This window comes from Triturus cristatus, chromosome 4_2, assembly GCF_964204655.1.
Source record: "Triturus cristatus chromosome 4_2, aTriCri1.1, whole genome shotgun sequence".
Classification (NCBI taxonomy): Eukaryota; Metazoa; Chordata; class Amphibia; order Caudata; family Salamandridae; genus Triturus; species Triturus cristatus.
This window is the reverse complement of record NC_140586.1, coordinates 366,744,414-366,771,206: the sequence shown is the minus strand read 5'-3', so window position 1 is coordinate 366,771,206 and position 26,793 is coordinate 366,744,414. Positions and strand designations below refer to the sequence as shown.

General features: G+C 41.7%; 1 protein-coding gene across 5 annotated transcripts in view; it reads left to right on the top strand.

Annotated features, from left to right (window-relative positions):
* The window catches only part of LOC146833904 (complement factor H-like), a 1,264,875-nt gene that overhangs the window by 1,196,691 nt on the left and 41,391 nt on the right, over positions 1–26,793 (top strand). For all 5 annotated transcript variants that reach the window (XM_085601813.1, XM_085601812.1, XM_085601811.1 and 2 more), the window contains one exon: positions 4,321–4,517. In XM_085601813.1, coding sequence (XP_085457939.1) covers positions 4,321–4,517 — 197 coding nt within the window. The remainder of the gene's footprint in view (positions 1–4,320; positions 4,518–26,793) is intronic.

The window sequence follows — 26,793 nt, the reverse complement described above, 5'->3', positions numbered from 1 at the left end:
GACAATAGAGCAGCTCCCTGAAAGATGTCCACCGCTAATTAGATAAAGCTGCAATTATTTAATTGTGAAATCCTAACAAGAGGTCTTCATGAATCCTTTTGTTTCTCAACAAGCACTTTATACAAAATAATCAATCATACCTCAGAGCCCTCAACCTTTCACCATCTGTCCTTTGGCATCCTCCACCTTCACCTTTTTCCTAGACCTTTTCCCTCATCTGACATTGTGAGCGTAATTACCAATAGGTAGAACTCAATGTGCATCATATCATTTTTCTTTTTGACTACTTACCAATTCAGATTTTAGGTCCTCAAGCTCTCTCACCCATTCCAAAAAGGCCAAAAGCATTTTATCAGATTAGATCTTAGTTGACACACTAATCTGCCAACAAACTATCACATCCACATTTCAATGAATATATATGAAAAATAAAAAAAAACATCCTCTTTGGCACTTAATGTGCTTGTAATGAAATGGTGATGCGGGAGTCCTTGCTGCTTACTGTGTAGCAATGATGCCCATTTGTTGCACAGCAGTTTACACATCCCTTCAACCACGCATGCACAATTCTGGCATCCCAGCACTCTTTCTCCATCCTCCTGATCACTTTTTACTCCACAAGAAGCTGTTTTCAAACTGCACAGATTCCTACTATTATAGTCTGGCAACTTCCCATCTGGGACTCATTCTTCAGACCAATAAATATCAAACATCAAAACATTGGTTGGTCCCTGCCTGTTGGTTCTCATTAACGGAACTCCAGATGTTTTCAAGTCCTAAAAAAAGTAATTCTTCTCACGCGCCATTGACTTAAACACTCCAGACAACAAGCCACTTAAAGTATGGGTGCCCTACTTTCATTTCTTTAATTACCCACTAATAGTTAAGTAAAATAGAATAATATAGTGAACAGTATACTCAAGGGCACACAAGGCGTTTCTTGCTCTAACAAACAAATATCAACTGGATCAAATAATTGGAAGTAAAATCCGGAATAATATGGGATTTGCCAGCCCGACGTGGGCACACAGGAATAACTGGCATCGCTGAAGGAATTTTCTTATGCTTTAGAAAGGTTCATTCAGTCATGGCTGCCACTGAAAAAAGCTGTGAATGGATATTCTTGAAGCATAAGAAAATTAATTCAAAGGTTGCAGCACCTAATGTATTTGTATTTACATCACCCATCCTTAAATGGATTTTTTGAAAGAAGAAAACATTAATTTAAAGGTGGCTGCTGAAAGTGCATGTGCATGTACGGGTTCCATCTCTTGGGGATAAAAACATGCACTGGCACAGACAATAGGTTTTACAGAGGTTTTATTCAGGGACATATATTCAACTTTAGCTTCTGGAGGACCACATGGTCCGTGACTGGCTACCCTCCCCTCCCAGCTTCCACCACCACACCTTGAAGGATTGACATGAGCAGGTTGTCTTTGGAAGGCGGGGGGTCAGGGACCCCCCGGCCGTATTTATTATACAAAAACAATAAAGGATGAAATATCAACATTTAATTTAATTTAATTTAATTGTGGGTTTATATAGCGCTAGAATCGACTCCCGGAGGAGTATCTCCACGCTTCGACCGCTGGGGAACCTGTCCTGGCTCACCCTGAGAGATGGTCCCTAATGGGTATCTCTAAGGTGCGACCAAGCATCCCCGGCGGTCTGGGGGGACTGTTGTGAAGATGAGGCAAGCTAATGCCCAGAGTGGTCCCTGACTGGAGTAGGCACCGAGGCGAGAATTATCGAGCCCGCTGACCCTGGTCCACGACCCTGCCGCGTCAGGAATCAAACCCTGGTCCCGGGCCGTCCTCTGCTTACGGGTCTGCCGCCTCTAACCAGTGAGCCACACCTCTCCACATTACATCAATATGTTAAAAACGCAAAATTCATCACATTAGGTCTACAGTATTGAAGACACATATCAAAGGCTAACCTTAACAAAAGTCTAATACAGTGTGTTTCCTATCCGAATCTAACATCCTGCCTGACCTTAAATTGCTGCTCACCGATCATGACCTTACCGCCACAGGCCAGCATTGTTTCCCAACGATCTGGCCCCCCCACAACTCCTGCCTTAAGGTCATCCCTACCTCACAAAGCCCTTCAACCAAGCTAGGATATTATCACACCATATTGTGTTCCCTGCCTTAGTCAAATGTACCCCATCCTGTAAGTACAACTCATCCCCCCAAATAGTTCCGTGCGGGATGGTCCGTAAGTGCGTGGTTCGGAAAAGTTTTTCTAACTTGGTATTGATCCTCTTTACCGAGTGATTCAATGCCCTGACGGAATCACCCTCACGCCACTGCAGCCGCGGTATCAACTGGGACCAGACTACAGTGCAGTCAGGGCACACCCTCCGTACCCACCCCGCTGCTGAGATGATCTCTTCCAGGAGGACCCTCCTACCCAGTCTAGCAAGGTCATTCCCCCCCAGATGAAGAATCATCACCACCGGTGGTGCTGCCTGTTGGGCGACCAACTCCGCAAAGAATCCCCTAAACTGACTGAGGCAGAGACCCCCCCCCCAAAGAATGAGATGGACCAACCCTTGTGCTCTAGCTCCCTTCTACCCTTGCCTGCAAAAAAGACATTTTTAGCACGATTGACATAAGAATGACCAACAATCCAAACCCTGCCTGACCGCGTCCTGTGTTCCTGACTGTTCACACCACGATGAGTCGCCGATGAATCCTGATGATGACCCGAAGCAAGCTCTCCGCCTGCGTCACAGAGCGAATGAACTGTAAAACCAGAAAAGAACAACCCAATGTCAGTAATACCCTAGGTACTTTACAACATGTGTACCCGCACATTCCGTTTGTAGCAATTGGAATTGGGTGACCATCTCTCAATTCTTCTAACACTGTTCACATGCAGACCCCTTGTGATTGCCTCAGTGGCCGCACCTATCCTAAAGGAGTGTGTGCCAAATTCCTTCGGGTCAAGGCCCACCCAGGCAATAGTCAACTCCATGACTCTTCTGAACTGGTATTTAGTTAAAGGGGTGCCGTCCGCGTGTGATAGAAGCGGCCCACCCCACAGTGCACCTCGCTGCTTGATGAAAGTCTCCACATGGTGTACCGGGCAGCAAGCATTAGCCCTCGCCCTGTGCAGTACCACAGTCCCCCCCGCGACTTAAAATTGTCACCCACAATGTGTCCCCCTGTATTGTTGTGTTCAGGAATTGGAAACCCCCCTGCCTATCTGCCTTGGAGGCTGCCACCAACTCGCTCAGCCTCAATGCCCCATAAAAGGCTAATGAAAACGCTGCTTTAAACAATTGTATCTCCCAGCCTGAGCTACAGACGTCATGCAATGCAGGCAGTAATGCCGTCAGCCTCTCCAAGCCTATTGGTTTCCTAGTGTCAGCCGTGCTGCCCTGTAAGCGGCGCCAACCCCTCAGACCCTTCCGCACTGCAAAGCTGTTAGTTGGATCTTTTACCCCCTTCGCCTGTGCGTAGAAGGAGACAGCTGCCCTATGCCTGTTAGCTGTGGCCACTGAGCGACCCTCCTGATGCTATCTACCCAGATAATCTGTAAAGCTATTCTCTAAAGCCCATTTGGATTCCCAGTCACGCCCCAAGAAAGTGCAATATGAACCAAACGCCCGTCCATTTGCTGTCCTTGTCTTGGGGGCTAAGCTAGCAGCCACGAGGTCCTGTAATTTGGGGCACCAATCTGCCAGAGTGCTGACGGGAAGTGAGTCGGTGTAGGCTCTGCTGATGGAAGATGTTCCCTGAATACCTGCATTTTTTGGCGAGAGAGTACATCAGCTGCAGTATTAAGGACACCTGGTACATGTTTTGCCCTAAATACAACATTCAATAGCAAGCATCTCAACACAATCTCCTTCAAGAGGCGGAGTATGAACTTACAGCGTGCCGCTTGCTTCGTGGGGGCACACGAGGTATGCGGGGAGCGAGCCAGGGGCAAGAGGGCGCCCAGCTCGCTCCCCGGGCCTCTTAAGGAACTGTGCCCGCCCCCCCCACCCCGGAAGCTGTACTGCTGCTTCCGGGTCACGGGGGAGGCATCAGCCTATCGGTGGTGGGGGCGCGCTGCACGCGTCATAGACCCGCGACGCACCCCCACACCGGGAGGCCGGGGGAGGGGGGCGCCGCACCGCCATGTGGGCGGGAGGGCAGAGCGGCCCCTCCTTTACAATTTGGATGGAAAGTAAGCAAACTAAAAAATGAAAAACAAGAACTGTGCAAACGTAATTTGTGGAAAAGCAGCTGTATTATGCCTTTGTATATAATTACACTGTGATGTCTTTCCACAGATTTACAATATGTTTTCTTAATTTTTCAGGTTCATGCATATTGGAACAGAAAGAACTTAACCAGAAGAACATAAAGCTTCGTGCAGACTTTGCAAACCTACAATATGCAACGAACGGTCAAATTATTGAATTTTCTTGCAAAGAAGGATACATAAAACACACACGCTCAAGTGACTTGTCTCAAGTATGTGAAGAGGGGTTCATTGCATACCCCATCTGTATCAGAGTAAGTACAGACTGTAAATGAATGACAAGTGCATTCTCAAAATTCTAGTAGCCTCCTTGTGATGTGAGAGAAAACAAAGTTATGACATTGGCAATCACACATCATTGAATGAGTGCACTTTTTAAACAATGTCATATGAATAGAGTGTCTCAATTGTCTTAATGGCTACTTCCAAGTTATAAGTATAAATTGCAACGTCATGTATTGAGCAGTAATGTTGTCATGACAACCTAAGCATCTAAATGGTATAATCGGCTGTGCCATTGTCCTCATGATAAATCCATCCAGATAACCAGTAATATAAGAGGCAATGGTGATCCATGAATTGTAGATGCTAAAGCGAGGAGTTTTGGTTAAATATAGGTTTACAAGAAAGCAATGTCACCTGTTTGGAGAGAAATCTCTGCTTTTTGTTTGACAGACCTTTGACGTTGAATGAGATTTATCAGGAGCTGTACCACATAAATGTCTTTAAAATCACAATTTTATCTCAGCCAATGACGAGAGTTAGTCATGAGTTAAATTTTTTTATTATTCCATCGTTTAGTATATAATCCTTATTTCAATCAGCAGTTTAAGATTATCATATTAATTCATCAAAATAATCAAATACATTAACCTTGTTCCGTAAAGGAAAGGATCCCTATTCTAATAATGGGAAGAAAGCATTAATCAGAACCCCTGAAGAGTTCTTAGTTAGAATGAGAGAGTGAGAACATAAGCACACAGTTTCTATATAAATTAAATATCAAAAGCAGAACTATTCATAAAGAGAAGTTCAAGCAACTCAGTAGCGTTGTAGATCAAAGTTTGGTACAGTAGCAGGGAAAGCATCTTGTCTGCAATATGACAAAATCTCCTCTGAGCCTAATCTAGGAACACATAGTAATATATACACTGCAGAAATCTCAATGCTGCATTTCATGTCACCTTCTTTCTTCAGCCAGCCAATCATCTTTTTAGTCTCTTCATGGGAACAGGACCACTCCTCGTATTCTCGCTGGGCACACAATTGCACGATACAAATTTGTTAGAAACTTATCAGCTAGCAATGTCCAGTGTAATGATCTGTGCAGTTATTCTCGAAGACAAACTACTTTCCTATCAGGAATCTTCATCTTTATCATTCTAAATTATATTTTATTAAAACATGTAATGACAATCATGGTGTAAGTAGAAAGATTAATTGAATTACGTGACCATCCAAGGACATTTTTTATTCATTAAAGTAATACATGCCTATTGGAAGGTTAGCAAAAATAACATTTATATTGTGCACTTTCTGCACCTTTGTTGGGGTAATAGGTCTGTGGAAAAATATTACTGCATCAACTGTTTAGACCTAGTGTAGTCAAGTATGACTGTGTACTACATTTTGCACATTTTAAACGCACTTTTTAATTCTTGTGTGAGTCTATGATTTCTGTGTGTTACTATATCTACGTTATTTTCTTGATATTGGTATATGCTCCTCCAACCCCCCCCTGCTGGTTTTTTAAACCGTCATATATTTTTCACAAATGAATAACTCAGATATTACTTTCCTCCTCCTCTTTGATTCAGTTCTCTTTCTTTCCAGTTCAGAATTTTCTTTATGCTCGTTTTCTTTATTGATTAAATCATTTAACTCTAAATCTTTCTTCATTCACTTGATCCTTTCTTTAGCCTTTCTCCTGTTCAAATAATATTTACAGCTTTTAAAGAAATCAACTAATGTTGATATGCCAAAACCTACTGTTAGTAGTGGTACCAAACATTTTTAATTACTTCTCCTCCAACAGTACAACCCAATCGCCAATGGCAGAAAATCCTGTTTTTACACTTTGTAATAAACTGGTTGTTTCAAATGGTTCCAATTCAGATTTTAGATCTGAAATATTTTTGGTGAATTCTAATATTTTCTTACTTTCATGAGTGACATAGGAACAAAGGAGCAACAATGCTGATCTTTCAGTAGCTTGCAAAGTCTGCCTTTTTCTGCAAGTAAATTGTCTAATGGAAAGCCATTCTGTGAAACCATGGACCTAATCGCTACTAATTCAGTATTTACAACTAGAAGAGTTACGGAGGTGCTGGTTGCTAATTTGTCAACCACTGTTGAAAGCTGTCTGATCTTCTCAGCATTTCATGATTACTCCTGCTGATGGAATGATTGCTCCAAAGATGTCTCTCACTAATTGGGATCCATCACTTACACTACGTGTATGTCTGTGTAAAAGTGTCATTACTAAATCATAAATACTATATCCATGATACATTTTTGGGAACAACAAATCTGAATAGCAAGTACCTTTTCAATCAGCCGGCAACTAGGAATAGACATCCTGTTCAAAAATAAAATAGACTGGTATGACTGATTCTTCTCCTTGCAATATTTGACAGGTGCCTCCTGCAATTTCAAATGTGTGTTCAAAATCACTAACCCCTGCTGACCTTTTTCTTAACTGATTTCTTCTTTTGAAAACACATGGCTTACCCCCTTTGTTTTCTGTCTAATTTCAACTTTGGATAAGTAATTTTATTTTTATATTCATCATCTTCTGTCTTCCAGACATTTTCAAAACATCTTCCCCCTTCTTATTACTACAAGTATACTTTGATTTGATTTCTTCTAATGTCATAATGAATACTTTTTCTAGGGGTCTCATTAGGCAGGTCAAACTGTTCTTGTATGCTTTATCAGAATCTATAGGTAGGTATGGTCTAAAATAAAACCAAGCTGTGCTCAACTTATTTGCTTGTTGGTGTAAATGCAGGTTTTTCTGTGATGGGACTCTTGAAAGAATCAGAAGTAGAATAATATTATTCACTATGTTCTCTCTATACACTAGACTAAGCTACATGAGATTGCTTATGAAAATGCTTTATTGTGATGTTGCTTCATCTCCAGCTGAAGATGCATGTGTGTGCATACGTAACAGTTTTTACGTCAATGGTCTGAGTGTATTTCTGGATTAATCTACAATAAACGTTCCTAGAACTGATGTTTCTGGTTGTCAGAGTATGCACCATGTACAAGCAGGAACCATAACTCTATTCAGGGTAAGCTAGATACACACTAAAAGATAACCTGTTCTCACCCTCTGGTACTAGGCATAGTGCAGTCAGGCTTATCTAAAGAGGCAATGGGTAAAGTATTCGTGTAACACACACAAACACAGTAACAAAATGAAAGCATCATATAAATACTCCTCGCAGGGTTAGAAAAATAGATTATTATGGGTAAACCAAAGCCAAAACAACACACATCCAATAAATAGAACCGGAGTTATGAATTTTTCAAGAATAAATCAAAATGTAGTGCATAGAAGCAAATATCAACTAGGGGTTACTTGAGGTCACTCTGGACCGGGGTAAATCCAAAGTTCAGGCTGACCACGATAGAGGGCAGACCGGCTACAGGACTCACACTGGTCCCTCCGAAAAAGTACGTTAGATGGAGGAAGCGTCGATGTTGCATCGGTTCCGAGCAGCGCATGCAATGAAGGCTTTGTTGACTAACCCCTTTACAATGCAGGTGATGCATCATCATTGAGCTGCACTGTTTGTCGTTGTCGAGCTGCAAAGTCAGTCAAATCGATGCCATTGATCAGCTCCTGCATCGTCGCCAAAGAATACTGCATCGGTTCTAATTGGCACAAAGTCATCACTGCATCAATTTGATGTTTCTGCACAGCAAAAGCTCAATTTCAGGGGCTGGATTGGGAGGGTTGAAACAAGTCTTTGATGGCCCTGAGACTTCAGAAAATGGTGGCAAATCCTTAAAGCCACCATGGGTCGAAGTGAGATGGGTCCACTCCTGGTCCTCAGCAGGGCAGAGATCAGCAGGCAGCAGGGCAGCACAGCAAAGCAGAAAGGAAGTCGTTTCAGAGGAGCGGTCAAGTAGATTGGAACACCTTGTAGCATAGCAGTCTTTACTCCTGGCAAAGTTCTTCACAGCTCCGTTAGTGTACTGTCTTGGTAGGGTCAGAGCCCCAGTATTTATAACCAGGTGCGATTTTAAAGTGGGGGTGACTTGAAAGAACGGTCTTTGAAGCGCACACATGCCCTTTCTTCCTATTTCTGGATCCAGACTATCAGTAGAGGATAATCAGCCTTTTGTGTGGGAAACAAGACACTGCCTCTTCAGGTGTAAGTGTCACCTCCCCCCTCTCTTCCTGCCCAGGAAGAGATATCAGAATTCAGATGAATGCAGATGAGTTCTCTGTCACACCTATCCTTCCTGTGTTTGTGGCTGTCTAGAGGGCATGTGAAAAGGGTGGCTGTCGCCCACCCCAGACGTGCATTGGAGACAGTCTGCAGGCACACAGAGCAGTAAAAGCAGAGAAATGCTTAATTTCCATAAGTGAAACAATGAAAGACCTAGCTACCATTTTGTGTGCTGCTATCTACTTAGACAGACAAGGGGTCAATATATGATTTCTTTGGTCCTGGTTATTTATTCAATCATTACTTTTTCATGTCATTATAAAATGATCTTCATTGTATAAAAGCCTGAAATAGAAGATACAATATTTGTTTCAGACAAGTGCAACACAGTGAATTATAGATATAACAAACAATGTGCTCTACGTTAAACACATGAGGAACGGACAATTTATGAACACAAACAGCTCGGAGGGAGATGTAGCGTTGACACAACCCCAGCTGTGGCTATGCTTGTTCCCAATGTCTAGCATTCCCTTTTAGGACTACATGAATCATATATGAAGGGATTGCTACATGTTTGAAACGTGACTGGTGTATAATTGTTTTCAATTGTATTAACTTTGTATCATTTCAGCAAAATTGTAGCAGCAATAATTAAAACAGTCTGTTTCCTGCTTTTAGTTGAGCAGCGTCTTTGATTTTTTCTTTTGTAGGTCAGTTTGTTTAAGCTTCATTTACAGTAGTCTCTACATAATCATCCCTATCCCTACTTCATCTTCTTCTAAATGTGGTATCTCTATTCTTCTACTGCAGCCTTGGGCCTAGAAAATCTTTATTCTTTTTAAAACATCAGTTTTTATCTCAGTCCTTAAACATTTGCAACAAATTAATCAAACTTTTTTGTTTGAAATGCTGTCCTTGGGGTTCAAAAAGTTCAGATCTCAGGTCCAACAAATCTGTTATTTGTGTGTTTAGCACTTGGTTCACATAGTAAGTCCATTAAGGTACAGAATACTAGGTACTCTAGCTCTTTTTTATCTTCTTGGTGTTTGTTGATTTTCTCTTTCTGCGTCACTGGTACTGATTGATTGTTGGTGGAATGCGTTCAACTGACACACTTGATCTCAACTTCCTTTGACTGTTCCTTCACCTAGCGTTAGGTTTAGCTAGGTTTAGCCATTGATGAATAGATGATTGTTGAGTGGGAGGCTTTTCATATTTATATTTCTGTTTTCACCCTTCTCCCAGACCTCGTAATTAAATTCATGGATAAGTAATCGAGTATCATGTGATCTGTGATGTTCAAAAGTACATTTGCAGGCACTGCAGACAATCTCATTTCATGGCCAAAAGAATTTCATGGCAAGATAACCCTGTCTTCCTGTCAGGGGTACTTCGGAGACTCATCAAAACCAACAGCAAAGCCTCTGGCCACTTCAATGATGTAGAAGCAAATACTTTTACCAAACAGGACTTTATGGCGCCATTTTACTGCTCCATTACTCCAGACCTTTCAGATCAGTAACTACATTTTAACCTTGTCAATTTGCAGTTTTGCACAAAGCAATCTTAGGCCCTCATTGTTGAAACAAGTCCCAAGATCTGACTCCAAAGAAATAGACAATCTGAACCTCGGCACTAACTTTCGTAAGAACAGTTTAGCTACGGTGAGACTGTCCTTCCTCCGAGCTGGGTAATCTTGCACCCATCTGGAGAAAATCCACACTATAACCAGGACATATCTCAACTGGTTACAAACAGGCATCTTGATAAAATCCATCTGCTTTCTCTTCAAAGGACCTCCTGATTTTCCTTTATGGCTCAGTGTAACTGGTGTCTTTTTCCCAACATTCATTTGTTGATTTCTCACATATTCGATTATACAAATTCCTCTGCAAGTATCCTGAATCGGGGGTTTATCTCATTCTGTCTGAATAATCTCATCATTGCATCGCTTCTTAAATGTGTTGGGACATGAAATTGTTGTGTCATGGAAAACAATAAACTATCTTACAGTACTGGTCTTCCATCTGCTGAAATCCAAATGTTGTTTTCATTTTTCCCGCATCATGCTCTGATCCAACCCTGTTGTTCCTACATGGGAACATCATCCTGTACTTCCCATGTATCAGCTATTGACAACAACATGGAGAACGCAGTGTCCTCTTCAGATTCATTTGTGCAAGCCCTGCTAAATGTGCCGGTCACAAGCGTACAATACGCGCAACTTCATCTTCAAATTTGTTTCCAGTGGTGACATTTCCATTGCCACTCATGAAAGCTGTCCATTTAACAACCTGCAACTTTTTTTGGCAACTGTATTGCTTCCAACGGGTTTCTCACATGATCTCCGTTTGGAATCAGAGTTCCAGATGAGGTTATGAAACCTATTTGTTACCATAACTGTCCAAAGTCATGGAACACAACAAAGATTTATTGACTATCTGTAAATATAGTCACTCTCAGTTAGGCTGGTAAGCTACAGGGTCTTGTAAGTGCAATAAATTATGCAAACAGTGCTGAGGTAATGCCTCGAAGCCATGAAGCTTCTACAAACTCTTGAATTGTGCAGACAGAATAACTGCTCTCAGGGTTCCCTCATTATTTCTTAAGCATCAGCCATCCAAAAACATTACATAATCAGGCTCGATCAATGGTTCATCTTTATGCCTGGCCTTGGCTTGGTGCATAAAACCATGACATTTAGACAATCATGTTAATCTTCATCGTCATTATAATTGTCATTTGTTGGCAGTAGTGTGGAAGGATTGAAAACCTGGCAGCGCCTTAATGTAATGTTTTCTGCCGCTAAAATGTATTGCTCATATTTAGTGAGATGGCTATTGGTCATGTACTGGGTTTTGGTTTGGGTGAGCCAAAGCCCTACAAAATGAGGGACCATAACAGTTAAATGATGACCCATCACTATGTTCCCACATCTCTCAGACTGCTTCCACTGATTTCAGACAACCAGGAAGCCCTGTGGCTACAGGATAGAGTGTAATGGAGGAATAAGCCAGAGGTCTTTGTGCATCACCATGCATGTGAGTAAGCATTGAGAGAGTGAAGCAATCCCTCTCACTGCAAAACAAAGTAAACATCTTACTGCAATCAGGCAATCCTACTGCTGGGGCACAACAGAGACTTTCTCTGAGCTCTGAGAGAGATGTAAGCATTCCTTGTCCCATGAAAGTGGATCAGGCAAATCTTTGTGTGCCTCACTAAAGGCTTAGCCAATAAGGAAAGGTTTAGTATCCACTGCCCACAGTAGCCAACCAACACCAGGAACTTTATGACTTCTCTCTATTTTAGGCGGATTAATTCTAAGAATGGTCTCAACTCTCTCTTGGGACTCCTTTCTGGTACATTTCTCAATGATATGCCATAGATATCGGACGTCTTTTTGGCAATGTTGCAATTAATTTGGAGAAACTTTATGTTCATTTTCAGCTAGATGGTTAAGCAAAGCAATTATATCCTGTTTACAAGCTTCTCATGTTTCTGATGCCACAAGTTGCTCATCGATGTACTGCATAAGAACTGCTTTGTAAGGCATTTGCAGAGATCCAAGATTTTTCTTTAGAATTTGATTAAAAATACAGTCTCTCTGTATACCCTTGTGGAACTCGACACCATGCCAAAACTCTTTGTTGAAACACAAAAATGAACAGAAATGTACTGTCTCATACAATGGAATGGAAAAAAAGACTTGGCATGGATCCACAACGATAAACCATTCTGCAGTGCACGTAATTCGGACATGGATAATGGCTGGATTTGGTACCACGGAACAACCTTGAATAGCAATGCTGTTAATCTTTCAGAGATCTTGAACAATCTGATATTTACAATTAGGCCTCTGCAAGCCCATGATCGGAGAGTTACAAGGGCTGGCAACAATTTCTCTGAGAATTCCTTTGCTCAACATGTTTTCAATCACTGGCATTATTTCCTGCTATTGTTTCTGGTGTCGAATTATATAGTGGTCTTCTTGGGTATGAAGCATTGGGCTTCACCATGATTTAAACTGGTTTGATAACTTTTATCAATCTGATATCCTTTCCTATGAAATCCCAGACTTCTGGATTAACAGTTCTTTGAAAGTCAGGGGTAAATCATTTCCAGTCCTTACTTTATACAATCTTACAGCTGATTCTTGTTCAGCCAATTTAAAAGCAAAGTCGTTATAATGGGTGTAAAATCTAGGTGTACAGTAAATAGTGCAATTTACCCTTGCACAAGAGGCCTCTCCGTAACACATTTATAGAACTAGAATTGCAAACAATAAATTGATGATTGTTGTTAAATGAACAAATCTTAACAGGGACTTTCGCTGAAGTGGCTTTTGTGATTTGTGTATTTGTAGCTCCCACAACTTGGATCTTCTTCCCCAAGAGGGGTAGGGCTGGAACTTCTAACAGTGGATGGGTAGCACCTCTGTTAATCAGAGATGACAATCCGTATTGGTAATATCTGTAGATGATTGAATCTGCCACTTCTTTACTGACTGTCTTCTGTAATCTATATGTAGTCTATTGGTTTTCACTTTAATATATGCACTGATAAACTTAGCTGGAAATCCATAAGATTTAAATGTTTTTTTAAAAGTATATAGAATTGTCCACACAACTACGCACTGCTAATGGCTGGCAAAAACTCAGTTCAACTCAAGACTCTCATGTTATGTTCACAGGACTGAATGAGCAAGACAAAATAAACAAGCGCCGTTTACATGAAAATCTGCTGCTCTGAAATACACCCAAAAAAGATATAGCGAGATGCTGGCAAGCCGGTATTGATAAGGAAAGACGACTTGAAAGCTCTGGTGTGCGCGTTCAATTACTCTCCAAAACAAACGTTATGACAAGTATATCTCAAAATAATTGAGGACTTACTTTCCGAGAGGAGAATTCTCAAACCCTTGACTCACAGTACTGTCTCTCTGAGGAAAACGATGAATTTCCTCTCTCCAGGCAGCTTCCGTGGCTTCAGCAAAGCAGCGCTGAATCACCACAGAAGTTAGGATGAGATATGGGTGGAAGCCTGTCTCCTGACTAACTAAATTACTAAGTGGCGAACGAGCGTGAAGAAATAATGCTCTGTTTGGCATGGAATTACAGTTGAAGTGCGCCGCACCACAGTTGCGTACGCGCGAAGAATCAGAACCTTCAAAATTGCCCAAAACACTAGAACGCCTACGTCCTACTCCTGAACCATCATTTCACTGCCATTTTAGTGGGACAGCGAACTGTCTAACATAGCACTACAAGAAGAATCGGGGTAGCCGATTCCAATTGTAACTAAGAACCCTCTTGCACCTGAACCGAAACTGAGGACAGGAAAGGTTTTGCATCAGGCCTGCCTTGACACTACATTTGTGAATGAGTAGAGCCCTCTATAATTCACACAGAACCTGAATTCAGGTTTTGTGCCCAGTGGGGCAGCTTTTGGGACCAGAACCACAGGGCAGAACAAAGGGCTACTGGAGAGTTCTATGACCCCAACTCCAGCATTTTAGAACCCTTAATGCTGGCCCTCACCTTGTCAGACAACCTGTAAGATTTGTTCTTGACAGGAAGGAGTACTGCCCCAACACTTGGTGGGAGTCCCTCTGCTGTTCAGGATTCAGATTGGGGGAAAGATTGTGCCCTCCACAAACCCATCTTTCTCCTTGAAGGCTAATAGGTCAGGGAGAGGTTCACTCTAATCTCCATCTGTCGCCAACAACATGGTGAGCTCCGAATTCTCAGAGTGGGATCTGAGGTGATTGACATGGAAAACCCTGTGGGGTTGGCTAGGGGTCTTAAGACCTACCAGGAAGGTGACCTCACCCCTTCCTTTCAATAACCTCATACAGCTCAGTCCTGGAGGGCCCTAGGATTCACAAGTTCCATAACCCACACTTTCTGCCCAGGTTGCAAGTCCACAGTGGTAGAACGTTGGTCATACCATTGTTTCATTAGATCCTGGCTGGCTTCTAAGTTGTCTGAAACTTGCTTGCACAACTTAGCCATTTGGCTTCTAAAAGCCAGCATGTTACTCACCACATCCTGGGTTACTCACCACATCCTGGAGAATCTTCCTGGGAGCCCTTCTTTCACCAAACTGAGATGTCCTCTGACTGGGTGCCCAGATAGAAGCTTGAAGGAACTGAAGCCGACTCCCTTTTGTGGCACCTCTCTGTATGCAAACTGAAGGCATGGCAAGAGGATGTCCCACTTACTCTTCAGGGCCTCTGGCAGGCCTATCATCATGCCCTTTAGGGTCTTGTTGAATCTTTCAACAAGCCCATTTGTTTGTGGATGGTAGGGAGTGGGGAACTTGTAGCTTAACCCGCACTCCTTCCACATTGACTGCATTTAAGCAGATATAAAGTTGGTGCCTGTGACAGACACAACTTCCTTTGGGAACCCACTCTGATAAAATTCCCCATCAGGGCCTTTGCCACTGCAGAAGCAGTTATGGTCGTCAGAGGGATTGCCTCTTCCTGCCTAGTGGCATGATCCACCAGACCCAGGATAAACCTGTTGCTTGAAGCAATCTGGGGATCCATAGGCCCAACAATGTCAATGCCAACCCCCTCAAACAGTGTGACATTGACAGGCTAGGGATTAAGGGGGCTTTAAGCCTCTGACCTGTCTTTCCCCTGGCCTGGCGGGTAACGCATGTCCTACAGAACGCTTCTGAGGAAGTCTTATTTCCTAGGCCAATCAAAGTGGGGGGGACAAACCTTGCAAGCATTGGAGGACCACAAGGGCCCTTGTAAAGGAGGTTGTCCTCCCAGTAAATGCGATGAATACCAGAGACATCACTTGCTGGTTGGGCTTCGGCCTGTTGCCTCATGCCCTCAAAGGTTAGGGACTCGCTCTATGCCCTACAGAACTCCTCCTTGGTGGGTGCTTCTTCCACATGCCATCCAACAAGCTCTGGTAAGTCACCAAGGAGAGCAATGCCCTCCTCAGTGGGATCAGAGGCAGCCACTGCAGGTGCCAACCCACCTTGCTGGGAAGACATTCAGGGGCTGATTTCCCACGCCCTCTGCCTTTCCCCTTCTGAACAGCTGACAGGGCCAATTTTCCAGGCTCCAGTCCTTTTTGACTCCTATACTGGGCAGGCATGGACCTTGTCGTAGCACAGATCCACTAAGGCAACCCCAACATCTCCATGTGAGCCTTGCGCTCCATTTCCTTCAAGGTAGTGTGCTCAAAGTCATTACCAAGCAAATGGTCCATAGGCATGGCACGGCTCACTGAAACTTTCAGAAGACCTATCTGCCCCCCTTTTTCAATGGAACAAGGGCCAATGGGTAGTGACCCTCTCTGTTGTCAGCCACCGCAACCTAATGGAATGTATTGGGAATCACCTGCTCTGGGGACACCAGCTGACTCCTTACCATGGTCATGCTGGCACATGTGTCCCTCAGAGCCTCATTGATGGTGATTCATTGCCTATACTTTGTGGTATTAAAGGACACATGGCTCTTATGAACCATCTCCTTGTCACCCAAGGACACTGGGGTAACCAGGTAACCCCAATAAACTCCCGCCATTAACTGGGACAAGCTCCTCACCCACCACTACACTCACCACCCCTGGAACCTTTCCTTCAGTGGGAGGTTGTGCTCTTTTTAGACACTTGTCATCCCCTTTGTAATATCAAAGCAATCATAGCATTTGGATGTTTAGGGCTGCTGACTTTTGTCAGGATAGGTTTTCTTCCGTTGGCCATATTGGGAATTAGACCCATTGTGAGTTGTTGTGGGGGCTTTGATAGAGTTCTTCTTTTTACCCCTACCTCTTTCTTCTGTTGGGAACCATGACCACCCTTTTGGGAGTCCCCCCAGCCTGCTTTTTCTCAGCCAAAGCATGTTTCTGCTCCTGCTCTAGTTTTGCAAACTCCAGCTTGAGCTTTCTTTCCTCCCTCCTGAGTGCCAGCTCCTCTGGGGACAGGTTCTTTGAGGATACACTGCTCCCTGCTCTGGAATCCACTTGTGCTTCAAGCACATTGTTGTCCCCTCCACAGGCAGTCCCAGATCCACATTAGACTCCAGGGTCAGCTCGTCCTCGTCTCCCTCAATTTCTTGCTCCTCCTCCTCTAGGACCTCAGCCTCTGCATTAGAGGCCTCTGTCGAGACTCTCAAAGCCTTCTGCAGCTCCACCTTCCAGGTGAAGCCTTTCATAGATATTAATACTCGAAACCTTTTGCAAAAATCTTTAAGATGAGCCATAGTGTAGGATTCTAACTTGTCCAGCTCAAAATTAATTACTGCAGATGTTGTTTCTCTAAGGAGAAACATGGTTTAGAAAAAAAAATCAAACAGTCAATTAGGGTGAATTGAAAAGGGTTTAAATTGGTTTTAATATAGAGTTGTAATGAACAATGAGTTACTATATGGTATTGCACAAACACAAGTCCGATCCTCACCGCTGATCACCAACGTTAGACATAGGATCTCTAGTAGGCAGAGGTATGCACCCTGTCCAAGTAGAGAGTCGGAGACCAGCACTATAGTCAGGGTAAGCTAGATGCCCACTAAAAGATAACCTGTGCTCGTCCCTTGTAGCTTGGCACAGAGCAGTCAGGCTTATCTAAAGAGGCAATGTGTACAGTATTTGTGCGACACACACACACTCACAGTGACACAATGTAAACAGCACAAAAAGACTCCACATAGGTGCAGAAGGATAGACAATACATTTATAAATACATCAAGATCAAAATGACAAAAATCCAATACATAGAAGTTGAGCTATGAACTTTTAAACAATAAAAATAGTTTGATCACTTAGAAACAATAATAGCCAATGGGGATTATCTGGTCATGCTGGACCGGGACAAAATCAACAGTTCGGGACTACCACGATGGAGGACAGGCTGGAGACAAAAGCCACGCAGGCCCAGTGAACAGAGTACCTTCATTCTGGGCGCAACAGCGAGATGGGGGTGCAGACCAGCGATGCGTCAAAGTCGAACTGGCAGTCGAAGTGATGCATCAATCTTCTCCATGCAGTGATGGTGATATGTTGGTCCTATAGACGAAGCGCCGAGATGCGTTGGTTCCGAAGTACAATGCATCGTGTTACTATACACAGCTGAGGCGATGAATCGATCTCTCCATACTTCTGCCATGGCAATGTGGGGTTCCGATGCATCGGGCTCTCAAGGTGATGCGTCTGCTCCAAGTGGGATTCGTCAATTCTACTACCGCAGCAGGGTCAATACACCTGTTCTGCTAAATACAGGCTAGAGATGCGTTTCAGTGAAACAGGCCCAGGAACAGGTGGAGAGACTTTGATATCCCTGAATCTCAAGCAACAGTAGGCAATCCAACAATCCCTTGGAGATCACTTTGGTTGCCAAACAAAGTCCAGCTCTCCCTCACCAGGGTCAGAGAGAAGCAGGGCAGCACAGCAGAAAAGCAGGTCTTCCAGATCAGCTGTACAGCAGAGTGTCAGTCCTTGATGCAGCACAGCAGTTCTTTTGATAGAGTTCAATTACAAGTCCAGAAGTGTCTGATTTGGTGTGGGTCAGAGATCCAGTACTTATATCCAGTTGTGCCTTTGAAGTGGGGGTGGTTTAAAAGAAGAGTCTTTGAGGTGCACAGAATAACTTTCTTCCCACCCTGGCTCTAGACTATCAGTAGGCAATAATCAGCCTTCTGTGTGGGGACAGGGCACTGCCTATTGTGGTATAAATGTCAGTCCCTCCCTCCCTTCCTGCCCAGGAAGAGCCGTGAAAATGAAGATGAGTACTCAGACACACCTAACCTTCCTGTGTTTGAGGCTATCTACAGTGAATGCACAAAGTGTAGCTGTAAATCAGCCCAGAGGTGTATTGGAGACAGGCTGCAGGCACACAGAGCTGTAAGAGCAGAGGACTTCCACTTTCTAAAAGTGGCATTTCAAAAAAGTAAAGTTAAATCTAACTTTATCCAGTAAAGAGGATTCATCATTACCAAACCAAACATATAAAACGCGACCAGCTACTCCTTTCTAATTAAGAATTGCAGCTTAAAAGTGTATTAAGGAATTCCCACTGTTAACCTATCAGCGGAGAGGCCTCACAGTAGTTAAAATCTAATTTAGGGGGTTTTCACTACCTGGGCATGCAGAATATAAAAGTACATCTCCTACCTTTTATTTACACAGCAGCTTGCCCTATGGGCTACCTGGGGCCTACCATAGTGGTGGCATATGTGTAATAAAAGGGGAGTTTATGGCTCGGTAAATGGTTTTAAATGCCAAGTCAGAGTGGCAGTAAACCTACACACACAACCTCTGCAGGGGCAGGCCTGTGACATGTTTTCAGGGCTACAGGTGTGATTGGCACAATCAGGGCTACAGGCCCACTAGTAGCATTACATTTAAAGGCCCTGGGTAAGTGGTACAAGGGACTTAAAAGTAAACTAAATGTGCGACTTGTGTATACACCAATGTTACCATGTTTAGGGGAGAAGCACATGCACTTTAGCACTAGTCAGCAGTGGTAACGTATTCAAAGTCCTGAGGCCAACAAAAAGATTCAGCAAAAAGATGAGGTAAGCAGGCAAGGATGACAGGTCTAACACCTTGTATAATTGGGAGAAGAATTAGTAGAAACCTCACTAATCTCCTCTGCCTGATACAGTGGCTGTCATTTATAATAGCTACAATATTTTGCTGAGCATATTGTTTTTTTAGCAGTGTACTTACTCCCTGGTGTTTCACCATCCTCAAAACTAAGAATCTTTTGTCTCAGTACTGCTCAAGGTATAGATGCTAAATACAATGCTTTAACTTCACCACCTACTCGAAAAACAACAAAGTGGTGGATGCAATGTTTAATTGTTGTCAGCCACTGCCAATTTCTCTGATTGCATTCTAGACCATTATTTTTAGCCACTGTGCCATTCTAGAGAAAGACCCACCTCATGTAAATCAGTCTTGTTCCTATGGGAACAGTCTAGCTCTAACTGCCACTCTGGGACCCCTCAAGATGGGACCACAAACAACTCCAGACTTGTTTCAATCTACTCCGGTCTCATCAGGGAAGTATAGCTCAAGTCTTGAGGCACAGTGAGCACACCAGTTTATATTTGTTGCATTTGCAGCATCTACTGCAAAAACAACAAGGTGACAGCAAGCATGACCGCATGAATGAATTTCAGCCACTGGCGATTTCTTGGGGCCACATTCCAGACCATCATTTTTCATTCACTGTGCTATTCTAGGAAGATTTGTATGGAAATCAGTCTTGATCCTGCTCCAATAGGAAGAGTCCAGCCCACACTGGCATGTCAGGTCCGATCCAAATGTGAACACAAGCAATCTACTGAGATCTCAACAGTGAGGTATAGCTTGAGCCCTATGGCATTGTGAGCATGAACGCATGTCTTCAAAATATCCATTGCACCTGGGGCATTTACTGCAAAAGCAAAAAGGTGTTGGTTGAAAGGAATGCTTGAATGAATCTCAGTCACTGACAATATTTTAGGCCACACTCCAGTCTATTGTTTTTTGCCCACTGTGCCATCCTAGGCAGAGACCAGCCTGATGCCAATCTGTCTTGGTCATCCCAGTTGGAGCAGTCCAGTCCAAACTGCCAGGTCAGGTCATTTCCAGACGAGGACACAAAACACCACAGTCAAGTCTGGTTGCAACCTACTTGGGTCCCATAAGTGAGGTATAGCTTGAGCTATATGAACAGTCAGCACAGGATCACACCTGGGCATACCTTTTGCATTCTCAATGCATTACTGGAACTATGATGCACCCTACTGAAGAGGTCCAAATAGACTGAAACCAGTCTAGATGTCTTGTGTTCCGGTTCAGAGAGAGGGCCTAGTTCGGCAATTCTGCCTGGACTGTTCCTATTAGAGCAGAACTAAGGCTGTTGTACATATGGTTGGGCAAAACAAAATAATGGACTAAGATGTGGCCCTGAGTAGATACCAGTGGATGAAATTAATTCAAGCATTCCAGCCATCATGTTTTGGAATACTTCATTCTGACACCCTAAGTGAGGCCCAGTAGATGTTGGTTGTGTGCACACTGTGCCACTGGAACCAAGGTATACCGAACTAAAGAGCCTAAATAAGGGTGAAACTGGTCTTGGGTTCCTTATGTTCCGGTTCACGAAGGACCTTTCCTGGAAGTTTGGGTTTGACTGTCCCATTGGAGAAGGGTCAAAACTCATTTGCATTTGGCTGGGTCCAAACTGTGGTGGCATGGTGTGCAAAGCAATGATGAACTGAGATGTGATTCAAGTAATAACAGTGACTAAATTAATTCAAGCATGCCATCCATCACTTCTTTGTATAATTCAGTGTGATGACTTGAGTGTGACCGGTATGGTCAGATTTGGGTCCTGCGCACAATATGCCACTGGAACCAAGATAAGTGATGAGCCCTAATATGAGTAAAACTGCTCTTTGCTTGCTTGTGTTCTGGTTCAGGAAGGACCTCACCTGGCAGGTCGGGCTGGACTGTTCCTATTGGAATATGGTCAAAACTGATTGGATTTGTGCAAGTGGCAACTATAGGGGGTTCTTCCCGTCACTTCCGGAGCGCAACAACATCAGCATGGAGTCACACAACACTATCTACTGATGCGCATGGATGCTGATTTAAAAGTTTCCAGATCCAGTCTGATGCTTCGGGAATATTAAAGTGGTCAGGAATCTGCAGTTAGGAGTATCTATTAAAAAGAAGAGTATATAGTGGACTAGAATAGGTAAACTAGAAGCACTAGTTTAGGTGGACTATATGGATAAGTCTCTCTGGGATCAGAGCTAGGGGGCTATCAAGGCAAATCTGTTAAAACAGAAAATTAGTGTTTTTCATCTTGTCTGCTAAATGTCTGGCATGTTGTTGAAAGAAATTAATTTATTTGGTACGTAAAAGGTTTCCACTTTTCTATCTTTGACTGCCAAGCTTACTTGAGCTTTCAGCTAAGCTCATACTATTGCATACGATGTTGATCCTTTGCTTAGTGCTATGAATGCTTTGACTGTGTCTTTATGATAGAAAATATATTCTTCTCTCACCAATACTTAAGCAAGACAGCCCATTTTTGAGGTTGGTCATATTCATTGGATAACTCTACTGACATAGCTGTGTAGCCCCAATGAACTGGCAGGAGAATACTAGTTGTGTATTATATAGAAGTATGTAAATGAGCTAAAATTGAGTATATCCACAACTAGTGCTTGTGCAAACTAGAAAGAAGGTATACGGCCTATTTATTGTTTCTTACTCCAAATATCTGTTAACCCTAATTTGGTCATCATCTCACTGATGATAGCTCTTGATTTTTTCATCCTACCTGAATGAGTTATATTGTATTAAGTATAAAACTGAGATCTCTGCAGATAAGTGGAGATTTCAATTAGATTAGCTAGTTGAACTGTAAGATTCCTTAAAACAAACTTGGGTCATCTGTTTTAAAAGCATGTAATCAATAAATAGTATTTAAAATATTTCCCAGCAGTACTTCTTCCTTCTGGGTTTGCCTTATGTTTGGTGATCCCCTATCTTTTATTAGTGCTATAACTGCTCCCTGAATAGCTGTTCCACTGTTTGAGCAAGTTGTTCAATCACTACCTGTTGATATTAGCATTGTGGATGTTTCAGCTTTGTTAATTAGGTGTTCTGTAAGCATAATATATCTAGGTAGAATCATTTTATTTCTTCAAACACCTGATACCAATTTCTTCACTTATTTAAACTTTTAGAATTTCAGTTAACAAATGTAATCACCAACTTCTGATTCAGATGGGTCTGACAGCATTTCTAAGATAATTAAAGTCAGACTTTTCCTGACTTCACCTAGTCAAGCTCAAGTTCAATTAATCTTTATTCTGTTTATTTGTAAATAATAAGAGATAATACAATAAAATACATTGAAGACATAATGTTAAAATGAACAAATGAAGTTTAAAATATTACAGGTAGCCAAAAAAATATAATAATCTATATTCTATACAGCCACAAAAGGCAAACATTTTCTAATTCTAGCAGCTCTTTGTACAAAAATTAGTACTGCTACACAAACTGACAATGTATCTAATGCATGGAGGTCTACACTGAGTGAAATTTAATAATAACAGTTTAAAAAACAGATACTGGGAATTTTAAAACATTCGAAGATAAATACAAAGTGTTATGTCTGTTAAGAAAAAGACTGGCTCTTCAAATCCATGGATTAGCACAAATTCCTCCAGTAACTGACTTAGGGTCCGATTACAATGTAGTCCAAAAGGGCTCTGGATGGGATTCGGTATTTCAGAATCCGATTTGGAACCCTTGTTTCAGAACGAATCGTACATGTTTCCCAACGACTGATTACGATACCCGGAAACCATTCATGCATTCGGAATCAGTTCCGAAAGGCATTCTGACAGCTGAGTCTTTTGGAACCGAATCGTAGAGCTCTATGAACATGGTTTCTGAACAAGCAAGTACAATGACTGATTCGGACAGCCGTTCCGATTCAGTCTGCCCGCCATGAAACGGCTGTTGGAATCTGTCTTTGGAGGACCGTTGTGGGCCCCTTTCACCCGGAGCCATTGGATTGGGCTTGTCGGGGTACCCAAGGGTCCCCTCTTCCCAGCCATGCACAATGTGGCAGACACCATGGTGTGCCCACCACAGGGTTCAAGGTTTTCCCCAACCACCCCTTTTTCAATGGGAGCCTGTGTTCTCATTTGTAACACAGGCTCCCATTGAAGTAAATGTGAGTTCAACCAAATGATGTTGGTAAGCATTGTGATTGGTCGTTTGGACTCGCAAAACCCAATTCATTTGGAAAATATTCCGGAGCCAATTCAGTTGGACTGCTTTCCGGATGACATCATAATCAGGCCCTTAATTTGGAGCCCTGTAACCTGCCAGACCTGAGCTTACATGTCAGTAGCAGTAAGCATATGCAAAGTCTGTTGTGTTATCAGAATTGCATCTTTTAGACTTGTCAAGACTAAGGGATAGCAGAAGACATTGGCTATTGCTAAAACATGAGTTGAAGAGTAGATATAGGAAGACATTTTTTCTGAAACAATGATGAATTATTCCTGCTAGGACAACTCTTACCTTTATTTCCCTTTACCTCTTTACGAGCTGCTTCAGTCATGGTTGCAGGCTGATCACTTTATACCTCACTGAGGGGTTCTGATAATTCTACGATTGAGTTTGTAGGGTTCATTCTGGTTTAAGGTAATCTTGCTGCTTTAGTTTAAACACTATTTTGCACTGTTCATTCTATGGGGTTTCTTTCTTTGAGATGGCAGCAGCCCTACATGTGTACCTGTACCACTCTCCATGTTGCTTTATCTATGTTGGTTTTTCCGACCCCTTTGTTTTGTCCTTCCTTGTTAATATTGATCTCTCTGCGGTAAGATTATTGTAATATAAAGGCCTTAACAATATCCAAGACATTTGTCCTGTGTGTTCCATCATGAATATTTGTATTTTGCAATGTAAATAAGTAGTTGAATCCAATCTATATTAGCTTGGTATCTGTAGTTCAGTGCTCTAATGGTTGTCCTAGAGGGGTGTTTACATCTGGTCTTTTTGGTCACTTTGTTAACTAACATAATATACCCTTCTAAAATATAGCCATACCAGAATATTGAGAATATCTTTGTCAAAATATCATCATCCCATACTTATAATGGTAAGTACAAAAATATCCCCCAAAAATATATCATTGTCATTAATATGGTTGTATTAAATATTGTTTATTAAATATATATATATATATATATATATATATATATATATATATATATATATATATATACATTTAAATATTAAATAGTAACTTTAATTTTTTTTTTTAAGATTTGATGTATATATAAAAAATATAACAAACGTTTGTTGAAAAAGTTAAACATGTATATATATATGCATATATATATATAAATTTACATATATCTAGTTGAAAAACAATAATTTTAATTTATATTATAATTTCATTTTGTATAAATAATGTAATAACATTACAAACAAATATATTTGAATATATACATATACCAAAAACAAAAAGTATTTAAAAAACAAGCCATTTTAAATCAAATAAACAAGCAAATAACTTACAATTTAGTAAAAATATTTTACACATTACAAACATTACTAATTATAAATATAATTTTAAATAAGCGAAAACATAATAACATAAATGTTAACAATATAAAAGATATATAATATTTTACATTTGAAACATATACTATTCCCACTTCAATTTATGCAAAAGCAGACAAACTGTTGGACTAAGGATAGATAAAATGTACTACTCCCACTTTACACAACGCAGCTCTAGAAGATGTTACATCACACATGGGTAAAATGTACTATTTCCACTACAGTTACTGTAACAGTAAAGAAAGTGTTGGATTGCTGAGGGGTAAAATGTACTATTCCCACTCTAGTCAGTTCAACAGTAGGGAAAGTGTTGAAGTGTGGAGGGATATATTTTACTATTCCAACTCTAATATGTGCAACACCAGGGAAAGTGTTGGATTGTGGAGGAGTAATATTTACCATTTCCACTCGGGGCAGTGAAACAGTTGGGGAAGTGTTGGATTGTGGAAGGGTAAAATTTACTATTCCCACTCGAATAAGTGCAACAGTAGGGAATATGTTGGATGGCAGAGGGATAACATTTACTATTCCCATTCAAATGAGTACAACAGTAGAGAAAGTGTTGGATTGCGGAGGGGTAAAATATTGCTTGTGCAAACTAGAAAAGAAGGTAAAGAGCCTATTTATTGTTCCTTACTCAAATATCTGTTAGCCCTAATTTGGCCATCATCTCACTGATACTAGCTCTTGATTTTTTCATCCTACCTGAATGAGTTATATCATTTTAAGTATAAAACTGAAGTCTCTGCGCATAAGTGGAGATTTCAATTAGCTAGTTCCAATGGAAGATTCCTTAAAACAAACCTGGGTCATCTGTATTAAAAGCATACACGCAACAAATAGCATTTAACATATTTTCCAGCAGTACTTCTTTCCTCTGGGTCTGCCTTATGTTTGGCGATGCTCTATTTTTTTATTAGTGCTATAACTACTCCCTGAATAGCTGCTCCACTATTTGAGCGAGGTGTTCAATCACTACCTCTTGATTTTAGCATTGTGGATGCTTCAGCTTTGTTAATTAGGTGTTCTGTAAGCATAATATATCTAGGTAGAATCATTTTATTTCTTCAATTACCTGATACCAATTTCTTCATTTAATTAAACTTTTAGAATTTGAGTTAACAAATTTAATCACCAACTTCTGATTCAAATTAGTCTGATAGCATTTCTAAAATAATTAAAGTCAGACTTTTCCTGACCTGACCTGACCTAGTCAAGGTCAAGTTCAATTAATCTTTATTCTGTTTATTTCTAAACAATAAGAGATAATACAATACAATACATTAAAGACGTAATGTTAAAATGACCATATGAAGTTTTAAAATATTACAGCTAGCCAAAGAATATAATAATCCATATTCTATAGAGCCACAAAGGGCAAAAACCTCCTAATTCTAGCAGCTCTTTGTACAAATTGACAATTTATCTAATGACTGGAAGTCTACACTGAGTAAAATGTAATAATGAAAGTTTTAAAAAAACAGATGCTGGGAATTTTACAAAATTGGAAGATAAATATAAAGTGTTATGTCTGTTAAGAAAAAGACTGGCCCTTCAAATCCCTGGATTAGCACTTATTCCTCCAGTAACTGACTTAGGGCCCGATTACGATGTCGTCAGGAAGGGCTCTAGATGGGATTCGGTATTGCAGAATCCAATTCGGAACCCTTGTTGGTGAACGAATCGTACAAGTTTCCCAATGACCAATTACGATGCCCGGAAACTGTTTGTGCAGTCTGAATTGGTTCAGAGAGGCATTCTGACAGCCAATTCTTTTGGAACCGAATCGTACAGCCTTATGGACACGGTTTCCTCACAAGCGATTATGATGACCGATTTGGGCAGCCGTTCCGATTCAGTCTGCCAGACACGAAATGGCTGTTGGAATCTGTCTTTGGGGGACTGTTGGAGGCCCCCCTTCACCCAGAGGTGTCCGATTGGGGCCAATAGGGGTACCCAAGGGACCCCTCTTCCCAGCCATGCACAATGTGGCAGGCACCATGGTGTGCCCA